Source organism: Choloepus didactylus, chromosome 12 (genome assembly GCF_015220235.1).
Source record: "Choloepus didactylus isolate mChoDid1 chromosome 12, mChoDid1.pri, whole genome shotgun sequence".
Lineage (NCBI taxonomy): Eukaryota > Metazoa > Chordata > Mammalia > Pilosa > Megalonychidae > Choloepus > Choloepus didactylus.
In genome coordinates this window covers 41,052,153-41,066,090 of record NC_051318.1, presented here as the reverse complement: position 1 = coordinate 41,066,090, position 13,938 = coordinate 41,052,153, and the positions used below count along the sequence as shown (strand labels likewise).

At 40.0% G+C, this 13,938-nt stretch overlaps 1 protein-coding gene across 1 annotated transcript in view; it reads left to right on the top strand.

Annotated features, from left to right (window-relative positions):
• DNAJC3 (DnaJ heat shock protein family (Hsp40) member C3) overlaps window positions 1-13,938 on the top strand; it is a 132,059-nt gene that overhangs the window by 58,759 nt on the left and 59,362 nt on the right. The window contains exon 5 of the mRNA XM_037799693.1: window positions 13,699-13,851. Within this exon, the coding sequence (XP_037655621.1) occupies window positions 13,699-13,851 (153 nt within the window). The remainder of the gene's footprint in view (window positions 1-13,698; window positions 13,852-13,938) is intronic.

The following is a 13,938-nucleotide window of genomic DNA, read 5'->3' as shown; positions in this document are numbered from 1 at the left end:
TCAATAGCTGCATACCAGGTACCAGGGGATGTGTTGATTTGCTCAAGCAATGACACCACATCTTGAACAATAGCTGCAATTGACATCACCACCTGGTTGAGCTTATGATAATCCACTGTCATCTTCTAAGACCTATCTGTTTCCTGCACAGGCCAAATAGGAGAGTTGAATGGGGATGTGGTGGGAATCACCACCCCTGCATCCTTCAAGTCCTTAAGAGTGGCATCAATCTCTGCAATCCCTCCAGGAATCAGTATTGCTTCTGGTTTACTATTTTGCTAAGCAGGGGAAGTTCTAGCAGCTTCCACTTGGCCTTTCCCATCATAATAGCCCTCACTTCACGAGTCAGGGAACCAATGTGGGGATTCTGCCAGTTGCTGAGTAGGCTGATTCCAATTATGCATTCAGGAACTGGGGAAATAACCACAGAATGGGTCCAGGGACCCACTGGACCCACTGTGAGGCAAACCTGAGCTAAAATTCATTGATCACCAGACCTCCAGAAACCCCAACTCTGTCTAGTGGACCACAGTGACATTTTGGGTCTCAAAGTCACTTCTGAACCAATGTGTAATAATCCCTGAAATATCATTTCCTTTTCCCCAGTGCACAGTTACCCTGGTAAAAGGCTGTGGGTCCTCCTGGGGAAGGCGGGGAGGAAGATTAACTGTTTAACTTTTTGGCAGTGTAACAGGGTCTTTCCCCAAGGGTACCCAGCCTTCCCCTCATTCAAGGGGCTCTGGATCTGTAAACTGTCTCAAGCTGGGAATTGATTAAGGGGCCGTGAGTCTCTGTTTTGTAATTCTAGGTAGACTTTTGTTCACTTGACCTAGAATTCTTCTGTTTATGCAGATCAAACAAGAATTTAATAGACTGCCCATCTGTTTTACTACTTCATGATCTACTAGCCAATGCCATAAGTCTCTGAGTCAGATTATTTTGGCTACTGCCTTGAGTGTGATTTCCATTGTGGTAGCCACACCCACCTTGTTTTTGATGGTTGACTGCTGCCATGTGGCTTCTGCCGACTCGGGATCCTATTATCCCCATTGTGTTTAAGGATTCCAGCTTAGTGACAGCAGTTCCCGCAGTAATATCTGACCTACAGAGAAGGGCAACTACAGAGCTCTTCAGGGATGACAGAGCTAGTCTCACAAATTTATTCCTCACAGTCCTGGTAAAAGGTGTGTCCTCTGGACATTCCCGGGGTGTGTGAGCAGGTCTTCCATGATAAATCCACTCTAACATTCCAGTCTCTGTAAGCCTTTGAATCCCCTCCTCTACATTATACCAGGGCAGTTCTGGCATTTCAACCTCAGGTAATGTCAGCCACATTTTGATCCACATTTCAGCCAACCAGGCAAACAAACTGTTAATGCCTGTGCTGGTTTGAGTGTATTGTGTACCCCAAATGCCATTATCTTTGTGGTCTTGTGTGGGGCAGACGTTTTGGTGATGGTTGGATTTGCTTGGAATGTGCCCCACCCAGCTGTGGGCAATGATTCTGATGAGATGTTCCCATGGAGGTGTGGCCCCGCCCATTCAGGGTGGGCCCTTATCTGTGGAGCTATATAAATGAGCTGACTGGGGGGGGGGGGAAGAAAAGGAGTGCAGCTGGGAGTGATGTTTTGAAGAGGAGCAAGCTTGCTGGAGAGGAACGTCCTGGGAGAAAGCCGTTTTGAGGCCGGAGCTTTGGAGCAGATGCCAGCTGCCTTCCTAGCTAGTAGAAGTTTTCCGGACGCCATTGGCCATCCTTCGATGAAGGTACCTGATTGCTTGGACGCTTTGTGGCCTTAAGACTGTAACTGTGTAGCGAAATAGACCCCCATTTTATAAAAGCCTATCCATCTCTGGTGTTTTGCATTCTGCAGCATTAGCAAACTAGGACAATGCCCTTTCTAACCCCTCGAGCTACAGCACTGAATGCAGAATCTCTCCTTAGTGGGCCCATATCAGTAAATTCAGCCCGATCCAACTTTATATTCCTTCCACCATTATCCCACACCCTCAATATCCATTCCCACACATATTCCCCTGATTTCTGGCTGTATAAATTGGAAAATTCATACAGTGCCTTTTGAGTATAGGGAGCCTCCTCATGGGCCACACTTTATACCTCACGCTTCAGGGCCTATTGGAACTTTAGTCTAGTTATAGGTCTTGAGGCAAAGACTGGTGATGGGGGTGGGTCATGAACAGAATTAGAAGTATCCCTCAAGCCTTTTACCTTAGGATGTTCCATGGCAGTTTCATCTCCTGAAACAGTATTAATCTCTCCAGACAGAGGAGTGAGGGCTGCTTCTTCAGGGGAGGTGATTACAGGTTTAGCAGGCACTGAAGGGTTAATCTCTTTAAGTGGAGGTTGAATGGCAGGGTCCTCAAGGCAGTCTGGAGGTCAGGAAGCTCTTTCCTCAAAGCAGGCTGTTGGTTGAATAGTTGTCTCCTCAGGGCAAAATGGAGCTGGGGGTGGGGGCTGTTTCCTCAGGAAACAGGTGTATTTAACAAAGACTCAGCAGAATCCAGGGTTTCAGTGTCCTCACTGCCATTATTATCAATTCATATGTCCCCATCCCAAGTTTTAGAATCCCATTCTTTTCCAGTCAATGGCTTTACTTTAACGGCAGATACCCTGCGAGATTGAGATTTCAGCTTACGTTGTAAATTTGCTACTCACACAGTGAGATTCTGGGTCTGGTTTTCAGAAATCTCAAGTCTGCAGTCACAGGAAATAAGGTGTTCTTTCGGGGCACACATAGAAACCAAACCTTTACATCTGTCATACAGCGCTTAAGTTTTAAATTTGAAGCCTTTAGCTCGTCCCTTTCTCCTATAACTTTATCCAGTGTTTCTAAAAGCAAACAGCCAATATCATTATACCTCTTAACTCTGCAAAACTTTGTTAAGGTGTCAAAAACACTGTCACTCAGAGCCTTGCTTTGTATAAGAGTATGATTAGGAGAATCAAATGGTGATATTTTGCATATCTCCATTGCCAACTCACGCATGGGCTGTCAGTGCCATCTTGATTATTGGAAATGGAGTCATTATTGCCTTTGAATCTAATTAGAGTAGAAAACCAATTGTAAAAGCCCATTTTTAAGATTGTTTCTCAAGAACCGCTCCCTGTACCAAGTTATATTAGTTAGAGTTCTCAAGGGAAACAGAATCAACAAGAGATATCTAAATATAAGATTTTATAAAAGTATTTCACACAACTGGGGGGATGCACAAGTCCAAATTGGCAGCAAATTGGCAACTCCAGTGAAAGTGTCTGACGAACTCCTCAGGCAGCAAACTGGCAACTCCGATGAATGTGTTCGATGAACTCTTCAGGAACGCTTCACTGGCTAGCCGAAGAAGAAGTGAAGGTCCTCTATCTGTCTCACTTAAAAGTCTTAAACTGATTGGATTAAATCCAGCTGACTGAATTCTCTCATTGTGGAAGATATGCCCTTTGTTGATATAATCAGTTACAGCTGCAGCCAATTGAGTGATGATTTACTAACCCAGCCTTCTGGTTTATTAACCAGCCACAAATGTCCTTGCAGTAATAGTTAGGCCAGTGCTTGCTTGACCAGACACTGGAACGCCTAGTTGACACGTGAACCTAACCATCACAACTAGTAAGTACATGCACTGTTCAAGATACTTGAGAGTATCAAGGTAAACAACATAGGCTTCAGCCCTCATGGAGCTTATATTCTAGTGTGGGAAAATCTTAAATTAAATGAACTAATGAAGATAATTTCAGATAGTCACATGCTAATATAGGCAATAAAACAGGGTGATATGTTAGTGATTGGGGTGGGGTGAAGGGAGTTGATAGCAAGGCCCTCCTTGAGGTGGTGTCATTTGAACTAAAACCTCAGTGTCAAAAGGAGTTAACCAGAAGCATAATCAAGAGCAAACTTGACATTATGTTTGCATAATAGAAAGTAACCAGTATGATGGGGTATAATAAATAAGGATGGAAGGGTTAGGAGATGGCAGGAACCGTATCATGTAAGACTTTGTTGGCCATGGTGAGCATCTGAATTTTATTCTAAAAGAAGTGGGAAGTCACTGGAGGGTTTTAATCAAGACTGACATGGTGTCATGTATGTCTTAAGAAAATAATCCACTGTTATAAGGAGATTGGATTGTTGGGGGCAGGTAGAGGCAGGAAGACCATTTAAAGGCTATTACCTTACCATGATGAGATATAATTCTGGAATAGTAGCATTGGAGATGGAGAAAGTATATATATTTAGGGCATTTTCTGGAATTACAGCTAACAGGACTTTGGATATGGGGGATAAGTTGGTGTGGCCACCTTGCAGTGGTGGGATGGGCCCCACCCAAAACTAGGTTCAGATATCAAGATGATAACACCTACTAACCAAGGAGGTATGAAAAGGTTTATTATTCACTTAATGAAGCTTTCTGGGGAGATCAGGGCAGGACTTCCAAGACAGTCTGAAAGTGACTTGAGTGAGCCAGTAACGGTGATTGGCTTGGAGTTTTTATTGTAGTTAAGGGATGGAGCTGGTGAGAGGGTTCTTTCACAAGGAGGGGTCTTGTGTGCTTTGTAACTCCTTTTGGTGCCAAAGGAAGGACCGTCTAGATTTTTATCAGGTTACTCAGATATAGGGCAGAAGGGGAAGGGGGAGATGTGAGGCTTAAAAAGCTTCCAGCAAACATCAAAAAATGATCAGACTCTTTATTACAATTCACCACTGATGTTTGATGACTACAGTGTACCATGTTTCATTTAACTGAATTTGAACTTGAGCAAGTTGTTATGGTGCTCTGGAGGCCTGCTATTCGAGGCCAGTAAGGAAAGTAAAAGTTCATTGAATGCTTTGTTCAAGTGTCTAGCATTGTGTATCCTGAGAAGTGAAAGGGGAGTGCCTTGTTCACTATTAGTAATGTTTAGAACACTGAAGTGGATAAGGTGTGTCATTGTGGCCTTGTATTATGGCTTTGGTAGGTGTAGGGACGTGTGTAACCTTGGTTTATATCTTGTTTACCTATGAGGAAGAGATTCCCAGAGTTCTTTACTCCAAAGAGAGCAATCGTAAAGAAGGAATTGTTGCTACCGTTGGCCAAACCAGGTAGCCAGATCATTGGTAATGGCCTGATAGTCTAAAAATGTGCAAATGGGGCCTATTGTTGGCCAGGGCATCCAATGCTAAGATGACTGCTTGAAGTTAGGTCAGTTTTGCTGCCCCTTGGCCAGTGGAGATGGGGAAAAGTATATATATTTAGAACATTTTCTGAAATTACAGCCAACAGGACTTTGGATATGGGGGATAAGGTGGTATGGCCACCCTGTAGTAGTGGGATGGGCCCCATCCAAAAGTAGGCTCATGTGTCAGGGACGTCCTGGTTAAGGAATGAAAAGCAGCAGCTCATCAGTGAGCTGTGTCATGTGTGATGGTGGCAGTGTATGAACTCCCATTGCTGTTTACTTATTTGATCACAAGGGGTTCTCCAGGTAGCCAAGGCATCTATGAGAGATATTATCTCCTCCAGCGCCATGACATTTGGCAAGGGATTTAGCAGAGGGGAGGCTACCTGCTCCTGCCTGAGGTATATACCAGAGGGCCCAGGTTTGGCTCCATCCTGTAAAAAACAGACCATGGGGGCCATGCCAAGCTTGTGGCATGCTGTTTCCATGACCCAGGGCATAATGGGTAAGTGGGTACAGGGAGTCACAGGTCCTTGACCTCTAAGAGCTTGGGTTTCCAGGGTAGTCTGACGTGTAGTCAGCAGTTGCCACTCAAATGTCATATAGTGTGGGGCTGAGGAGGGTGGTTCCTTGAATTAGAAGCATGTGAACAACTTAATAGCTAACATGAGAAGTTGAGAGACACCAAGAGGCATGAGAGGAGGTTATTGAAGAAGGAGTCTGTGGGAGGCACTAATGGGAATGTCTGTCGTATTGCAATTTGGACAGATTTTAGAGCCTTTTGTTGGAGGGGGTTCTTTTCGAGGTGGGCTGATTTGCAAGTAACAGTTTAAATATGCATCAGTAAAATTCATAGATGAGGAATATGAAAGTGTTGCTTATACGTTTCCAAAAAGCCTAAAAGATGTTGGCTTTGTTTTAACCTGTGGGTGCTGCGAGAGTTACTGCTGTTTCTTACCAGTGTTAGGGATGGAGCAGCCCTCAGTTTGCCAAATCATTTTAGGAATATAGCCAAAATGGTAGAACCTTGTACTATGTGTTGGGCAATGACCCATCCACTTTTTGTAAGCTACTTTGTGAGTATTTGTACATCCTGAATAAGTGTTTCAAATGTATCTCCGTGGAGGAAGATGTCATAACTGTGATGTTATACCTCTGCTCTTGGAGAAAGTTGGATGCATTTCAGATCTTGCTACAAAGATTTTGTGTGATGGTAAGACTATTGAGGTACTTCATGGGAAGCTGGGTAAGGGTGTATAGTGTGTCTCTTTGGAGGTGAAGGCAAACTGCAGCTGGGAGGCTGTTGAAATAGATACTAAGTAGAACATATTAGCCATGTCTATAATAGAAAAATATTTACCAATTGCTGGTTAGATGGAGTCAATAATTTTGGTAATATTGGTATGGAAGCCTTTTGGGGGTTCCGTGGCATTGAGGTTACTGTATGCTGCTGTGAGGTGCCGTTCATTCTTTCCAAGTTTAAGAACAGGCCACATTGAATTATTAAGTGGAGAGGCAGGGGGGATAATTACCACTACACTAAATAGAAGTTGCATAATGGACTTCATTCTTGAAGGCCTTGTTTTAATTTGCATTGGACTATTTTCACTGGGGGAAAGACCCATGGGGCCCCATTTTTTAAAAGGCAATTTGCAAATGCCAAAGACTTAATTTTGATTTGCTACTCATTGGGTCAGTGTGTCCATGCCCATTATGGGATATTTTAGGGCAGTGGGTACTCTGGTCATGAATAATTTAGGCAAGGCAATAGTTCTGGTGGGTAAGGTGAGGAATACCTAGATGGGCCATATATTGCACAAGAATATATCTTTCCCTTGGATGCTCTGTAGAATGGGGACCAATGCCTGACTGGCCACTTTAAGGAGGAGGGTCCCATTCCCATACTCCTGTTCCTAAATTCCAGTTATCAAAACTTCTGGTTTAGTTTATGGTACTTGAGTTTATAACAGAGGCTCAGTAGTACTTAGCAAACACTGCACAAATCAGTATGGCTAAAAGTGTAAGCTAGCCAACTAGCAGCAATCCGAAGTGCATGCTCACCAACCAGCAGGCATCAGAGGCAGTTACAAGTCAAAGCAAGACAAGAAAGACTCCTCTCCTGGTGGTGGCATTCAGTGTCTAGACATCCTGCTCTCAGTGCCAATTATTGTGGCCACTGCACAAAGATTTGGTTTGGCCACCATAAATTTGGCTTGGATGGCCAGACTGATAATGCTACTCACATATCAAGAGGGTATGGAAAGGTTTGTTACTCATTTATTGGGACTTTCTGGGGAGATCAGGGCTGGCTTTCCAAGTTGGTCAGTAAATGGCTTGAGAGAGCTGGGAAAGGAGACTGGCTTGATGTTTTTATTGTGGTTAGGGAGTGGGGCTGGTGTGAAGGTTTCCACATGTATGTAGGAGGGGGCTTTTGTGGTTTGAAACTCCTGCTGGTCGCAAAGGAGGGAGCACTGGGCTTTTTTATCAGCTTGTTCAAATGTGGGGCATGAGGGGAGGAGTGAGAAGCAAGGCTTAAAAGTTGCCAGCAGTCAAACCTCAAAAAATGGAGTCAGACTCTATTACATAAGGAAAAGAGGAATCTAGGATGACTCACTGGATTTGATTGAAATAATGAAGTGGGGCCTTTTATTGAAGAGGTAAACTGAGGGGAATTGGGTTGAAGGTGGGAAGTAGAATTCTATTTTGGCTGTGTTATTGTTACGACTTTTAGATGTCCCACTGGAGATGTCGGTAGGCAGTCCCATGTATGACAGTGGGAGGAGTACACATAAGAGTAAATGATAAAGAATGTAGGCACAGTTTTCTACAGTGTAAAATGGTGATAATCTGATCTATATTTTTGGGTTTTAGATTTAGTATAGCATAGTGCCTGGGGCATAGAAAGCTCTCAATAAATGTTTCCTGCTGTCATGATTGACTTCTTTATAATCCAAAGCATGGGCTTTGGAGATAGAGACTTCAGTTTGAATTTAAGCATTTTACGATTTCTGGCAATTTATATAATCATTCAATTTCTTCATCTGTAAATAGATGCAATAAAATCTAGCTCTTGGATAAAGTTTTTAGTGTTAAGTGAAATAGAAAAATAGGGAGCACCTCAAATAGGTGTGCGAAGTAGGCATTAAGATATATAGCTTGCTCTTAAGTTTATAGTTTAGCTGGAGATGAGATCTAAATGTGAAAAATCAGCAGTGCAAAGAATTTTGTAAGAAGTGACATGTGAGCTGTCTACACAGCAAATGATTGAGAAGCATACGTAACTGGATCAGGAGGCCCAGGTCTCAAATCACTTTTTCTCCTGATTAGCTGTAGGATGCTGGGCAAGTTGCTTAGCATCTGTGAAACTCAGTTTTTTAATTTATAAAGTGAGAATTGATTGGCCAAGCTAATTTCTTAGGTTATGTCCATTTTTAAATGTCTCTAAACATTGGCTATAGTACAAAACAGTCAGGAAAGCTTGGAGGTAGCAGGATTTGTGTAATGGGTTGATTTGATTAAAAGCTGCATCCTGGATCAAGAGAGTCTTTTGGAACTCTGACGATCTTTTATGTGTGTTAGAATTAGGAAAAATTACTTACAGACTTACATTTTCCTGTTTCATTTCTGGTAGGTTTTATTTATGAATTTAACAAAGATTTTGCCTCATATTCTGGGCTAAGTACAGTGAACATTCTTGTCCATTTTCCTTGTATACACCTGAGCAGTTTGTAAACTTATTGATTTCAGGACCCCATTGTACTATTTTAAATTGAGGACTCCAAATAGCTTTCATTTATCAATATTTACTGTGTTAGAAATTAAAGTGAAACATTTAAAAACTATTTATTTAAAAATAAGAATAAAATTGCTGCATGTTAATATAATTTTTTTTGTGAAAATAACTTTTCTAAAACCAAAACAAAATCAATAGTAGAGATTACATTTTTGTAAATCTTCTTTAATGCCTGGTTTAATAGAAGACAACCAGATTCTCATATGCTTCTGTATTTAATCTGTTGTGATTTATGTTTTGGTTGAAGTACATGAAGAAAATCTGGCCTCATACAATTGGTAAAGGAAGAGTATTTTTGTAGTCTTTTTAGATAATTATGATTTAACTAATTATGAATATTCTTTTTTGATATTATACCAAAATTCCACAGGTGGTTAAAGGTTAGTTGTAAATGTGGATTTATCAATGAACTTTTAGTACTCTGATAAAATGTAATCCTTTTTCTTCTTGCATTTGAATTGGGTTCTCTGTCTTTTATCCATGCCTGCTTTTGTCCCACAACTCATGAAAGGGTATTAAGGACTGCAAGGGTTCCTGATCACACTTTAAGAATTACTGCTGTAGGGTATATACCCAAGAAGATAACTGCTGGTTTGAAGTTACAGGCATTTTCAACCTGGCAGAGCAATTTGGCACTATCAGTTAAGTAGTTGTGCTAATTTATATTCCCACTAGCAGCATAGAAGAGTTCCACGTGCTCTATATCTTCAACACTTGATATAACAGATAGTGTAATTTTTGCTAATCTGGTTGGTGTATGAAAAAGTCCTTTTTCTATATTTCTGTGGGATTCTGTTTATCCAACTTTTTGTTTTTTTCTGTCAGTATACTCCTATCCTCTCTTCTTCTTCTACCCCCTGAATTTATTTAGGTTCTTTTCTTCATTCTGTTCTTTCTATACTGTTATACATATTATGTCTTTTTCTCTTCGTCATTACTCCATGAATTTTAACCTGTATGCTTAATAAAGTTTAAAGTTAATATCTTTCGCTTTCTTCAGAAAAGTACAAGGACTTTAGAATGCTTTAACTCAATCACCTACACCCAATTGGGATACTACTTTTTTAATATTTTCGTTCTTTTTTTTTTTGCCAGTCAAATTAGTCAATTATTATTTTAATTTTCTAATGCCTTTTTTTGGCATATAAAACACAAAATTTGCCATTTTAACCATTTTTCAAAGTGGCATTAATTACATTTATGATGTTATAATGTAATTTATAACACCCTCCGTTACCAAAACCTTTTCCTCACCTAAAATGGAAACTCTGTACCCATTAAGCAGTAATATCCCAAATCCCACCCCCACTCCCCATCCCTGGTGACCTCTAATCTACTTTGTTTCTGTTCTAGATATTTCATGTAAATGAAATCATACAATATGTGGCCTTTTGTGCCTTGCTTATTCACTTAGCATAATGTTTTCAGGGTTCATCCATGTTGTAGCATGTATCAGAGCTTTATTCCTTTTTATGAATGAGTAATATTCATTGTATGGATATACATTTGATTTATCCATTCATCTGTTGATGGACACTTGGGTTGTTTCCAACTTTGAACTATTGTGAATAATGCTGCTCTGAACATTAGTGTACAAGTATCTGCTTGAGAACCTGCTTTCATTTCTTTTGGGTATATATCTAGAGTCAGTATATTTTTGTAGAGTTCCTTTAACACGATTGCAGGAAGAATTTGTGAAGTCAGATTCTTGAAGTCACTGGGGAATGTTGCAATATACTTCAAGTACAGGTATTACACATTTTCTATATGTTTGAGATAATGTCAACTGAAAACTTAACATTTGTACTACCTAACCCCCCAAAGCATTTAATAGCAGTAGAAATACAAAGTTCTTAAGCAGCAGGCAGTTCAGTGAGTTGATTTTATGTCAAAGTCTAATTTTAGTTTGATCTCAGAGGAGTCAAATTAAGTTCCTATTATTCTAGGACTGTAATTGCTGTAATCTTAATAGAGTTTAAGTTGGCTGATATATAATGCAATGGAAAATAATTTGCACATTTTTAAAAGCAGTGTGTTATATTTTTTTGTAAATATATGCTATCAGAATTTGCATTCTGTCCTCATTTTGAATTTATATATTGTAGAACAGTCTTAAAAGGAGTTTGGACTTTTTTATAGCATTATTTTGAGTACTTGCTATGTGTTACATACAGTATCTTCTTAATCTCTCAATGACTACTTCTGTGGGCATAGATGTTATTATTCCCATTTTGTTTAATAAAATGAGGCTTCTTTGACATGCAGACAAGTGATAAAGTCAGGATTTGGAGTTAGATGTGTTTGTTTATTTAATAGTTTTTCTATTTATACTTTATTTTAAAATTTTATTTTAATAATATAAAATCTGTTTGAAAATACTCACTATCTGGCCACCAAGAAATGGTAAAACTGCCAGACTACATTATTACTGTATTAATTATCTGTTGTTGCAAAACTGTGAAAACTATACCAAATTTGGTGGCTTAAAGCAACGCATATTAATTATCTCACAGTTTAAGGGGTCAGGGATCTGGGAATGGCTTAGCAGAGTCCTGTGCTTCAGGAGCTCTCACAGGCTGCAGTTAAGGTGATGGATAGGACTGTGGTCTTATCTGACCTGAAGGCTTGGCTGGTGCAGGATCTGCATCCAAACTCATTCACATGGTTGTTGGCAGGATTTGGTTCCTGTTGGACAGTTAGACTGAGGTGTCATTTCTTCCTGAGCTGTTGACAGGAGGCTTCCCTTGGTTCCTTGCCATGTGGGCCTTTCCATACAGCAAATCTCATACCATGGCAGCTAGCTTCATCATAGTGAGCTGGTGAGAGGGCAAGAGAGAGTGACAGCAAGTGGATGCTAGCAAGAGGGGAGTCACAGTCTGTTGTAACCTAAGCACAGAAGTGACATTCTAATACCTTCGTTATGTTGTTTGTTATGAGTTACCAGGTCTGCTTACAGAGGATCACATAAAGGCATGAATACCAGGAGCAGGGGATCATTGTGGGCCTTCTTAGAAGTCTGCCTACCACAACTACCAAAACATGTTTCTATTTGAGGTGCCAGAATTAGAGGTGCAGTTGGCTTAAAGGGAAGGTTACCTCTTCTACAAGTGTACAACCCATAGACATTAGAGGTTTGTATCCAAGAGCTAAGTGAACCACTAAGGTGGGAAGGGTATCAAGAAACATGATTTCTAAAAAAAGGAGAGAGGCACATGTTAGTGGGGTCTGCCGATCTCCTTATTTAAAAATGCTGGAAAATGAGGAGATGATTGAAAGGAGTCACCAAACTTGTGGTAAGTGTAAAAATCATCTCCTTTAATGCTTTTTGAAACGTACAGGTTTTTAAGCAAGTCTTTAGTTTATTTCTCAAACTCCTTTCTTACCCCTTTGAGAAGATCCCCTCCTTCTTGTCAGCACCTCCTTCTGGTCCCTAAAGATGCCCAGATGACCTGATTTCATGCTCTCTTTCCCGTTCTCGGTGTCTGAGCATCAAGTGGCTTTGAGCCCTTCATTATCAAACTGAACATTTAGGAGCTTCTCCCCCCCACCTTCCAAAAAGGGAAAGTATGTAGAAGAGACAAGATTCTAAAGTTTGGAAGAAATAGATATAAATTCCATCTAGCAGAGGCAGTCTCTAATAGATTCCAAAAATGAATTTACTAAAATGAGTACGCTAGGTCTGTTGAAGGAAAGAGATGCTTTCCAGAAATGTTCTCCCCTTGTGTGTGTATCACCCCAAACTAGAACTCATCCACTGCTCTTTACTACAATTCCCTTCTTAGACAGAATACTAGATTTCAATCATTATGTATAAACTGCAGTATTAAAGGAAGAGTTCCAAAATAAATTGCTAGTTTTTTCACGTAGGCACTTGACTTTTCTGACATAGTAAACTTAAGATTTTTCATCTGGAGGAAGAAAATAAGAGTCATTGTACACTAAGGGTGGGAGTGGGGATTTACCATATACAAGCATAAGGAATCTTACTGGGATCATAGAAATGTTCTAGAACTGTGACGATCGTTGTACAACCTAGCATATTTACTAAAAATCATCAAATTGCATGCGCAAATAGGTGGATTTTTTAATACATAAATTATACCTTGATAAAGTTAAACCAAAAGGGAAGGCAGTGTGCAAATCTCTTAACACTATGTCATGAACCTTTTAAAAATGTACTGTACTTTTATTTCCCTGTAATTTCTTCCTTTCTATTGTACCTTAATCCCTCCAGTATCAAATATTTTTCTATCCTATAGAATCTCTTTTTTAAAAAAAAAGCTCCACTCTCAATTTCCCTATTCTTTTCATTATTTTGGTAAATTTATTTTACACTTGAAAATATAACTAGAAGGCAAAAAAAAAGAAACTCAAGTTACTCTGTTTTGCAGAACTGTATGTAAGGAAGTGAGGAAGGTGCTCTCCTTACTTCATTCTCCTCTACCCTTTCACATTCCTAAGTGTGGTAACTTTCAGGGGACCCAGGTATTTTGAGTCTATATTCACTGCTCTTTCATGTATAACATATTGGTGGAAATAAAGCTGCCTTCACTCTTGCTTCTCATGGTGATTAGCTTCCGGGAGTAAGTCATTGGACAAGCCAGTTTTGTCAGTGTCTTTTTACTCGTTTTCCCCAGTGAACTTAAGTATGTGGCATGAGTAGATCTTTGTCTATATTATAGATGTTAGATTTAAGCAATTAAAATGCCCATTTAATTTCTTACTATTCTTATAGCTCAAATCGAATCCAAGTGAAAACGAAGAGAAGGAAGCCCAGTCCCAACTTATAAAATCTGATGAAATGCAACGCTTGCGTTCACAAGCACTTTATGCTTTTGAGGATGCAGATTATACTGCTGCTATAACCTTCCTTGATAAGATTTTAGAGGTAAGTTTCTTAGATGCTGCCACTGACAAGCTGGACACTAAAATGCTTTTTACTATAAAGAAGGAATATTTATTTACTTTGACATGT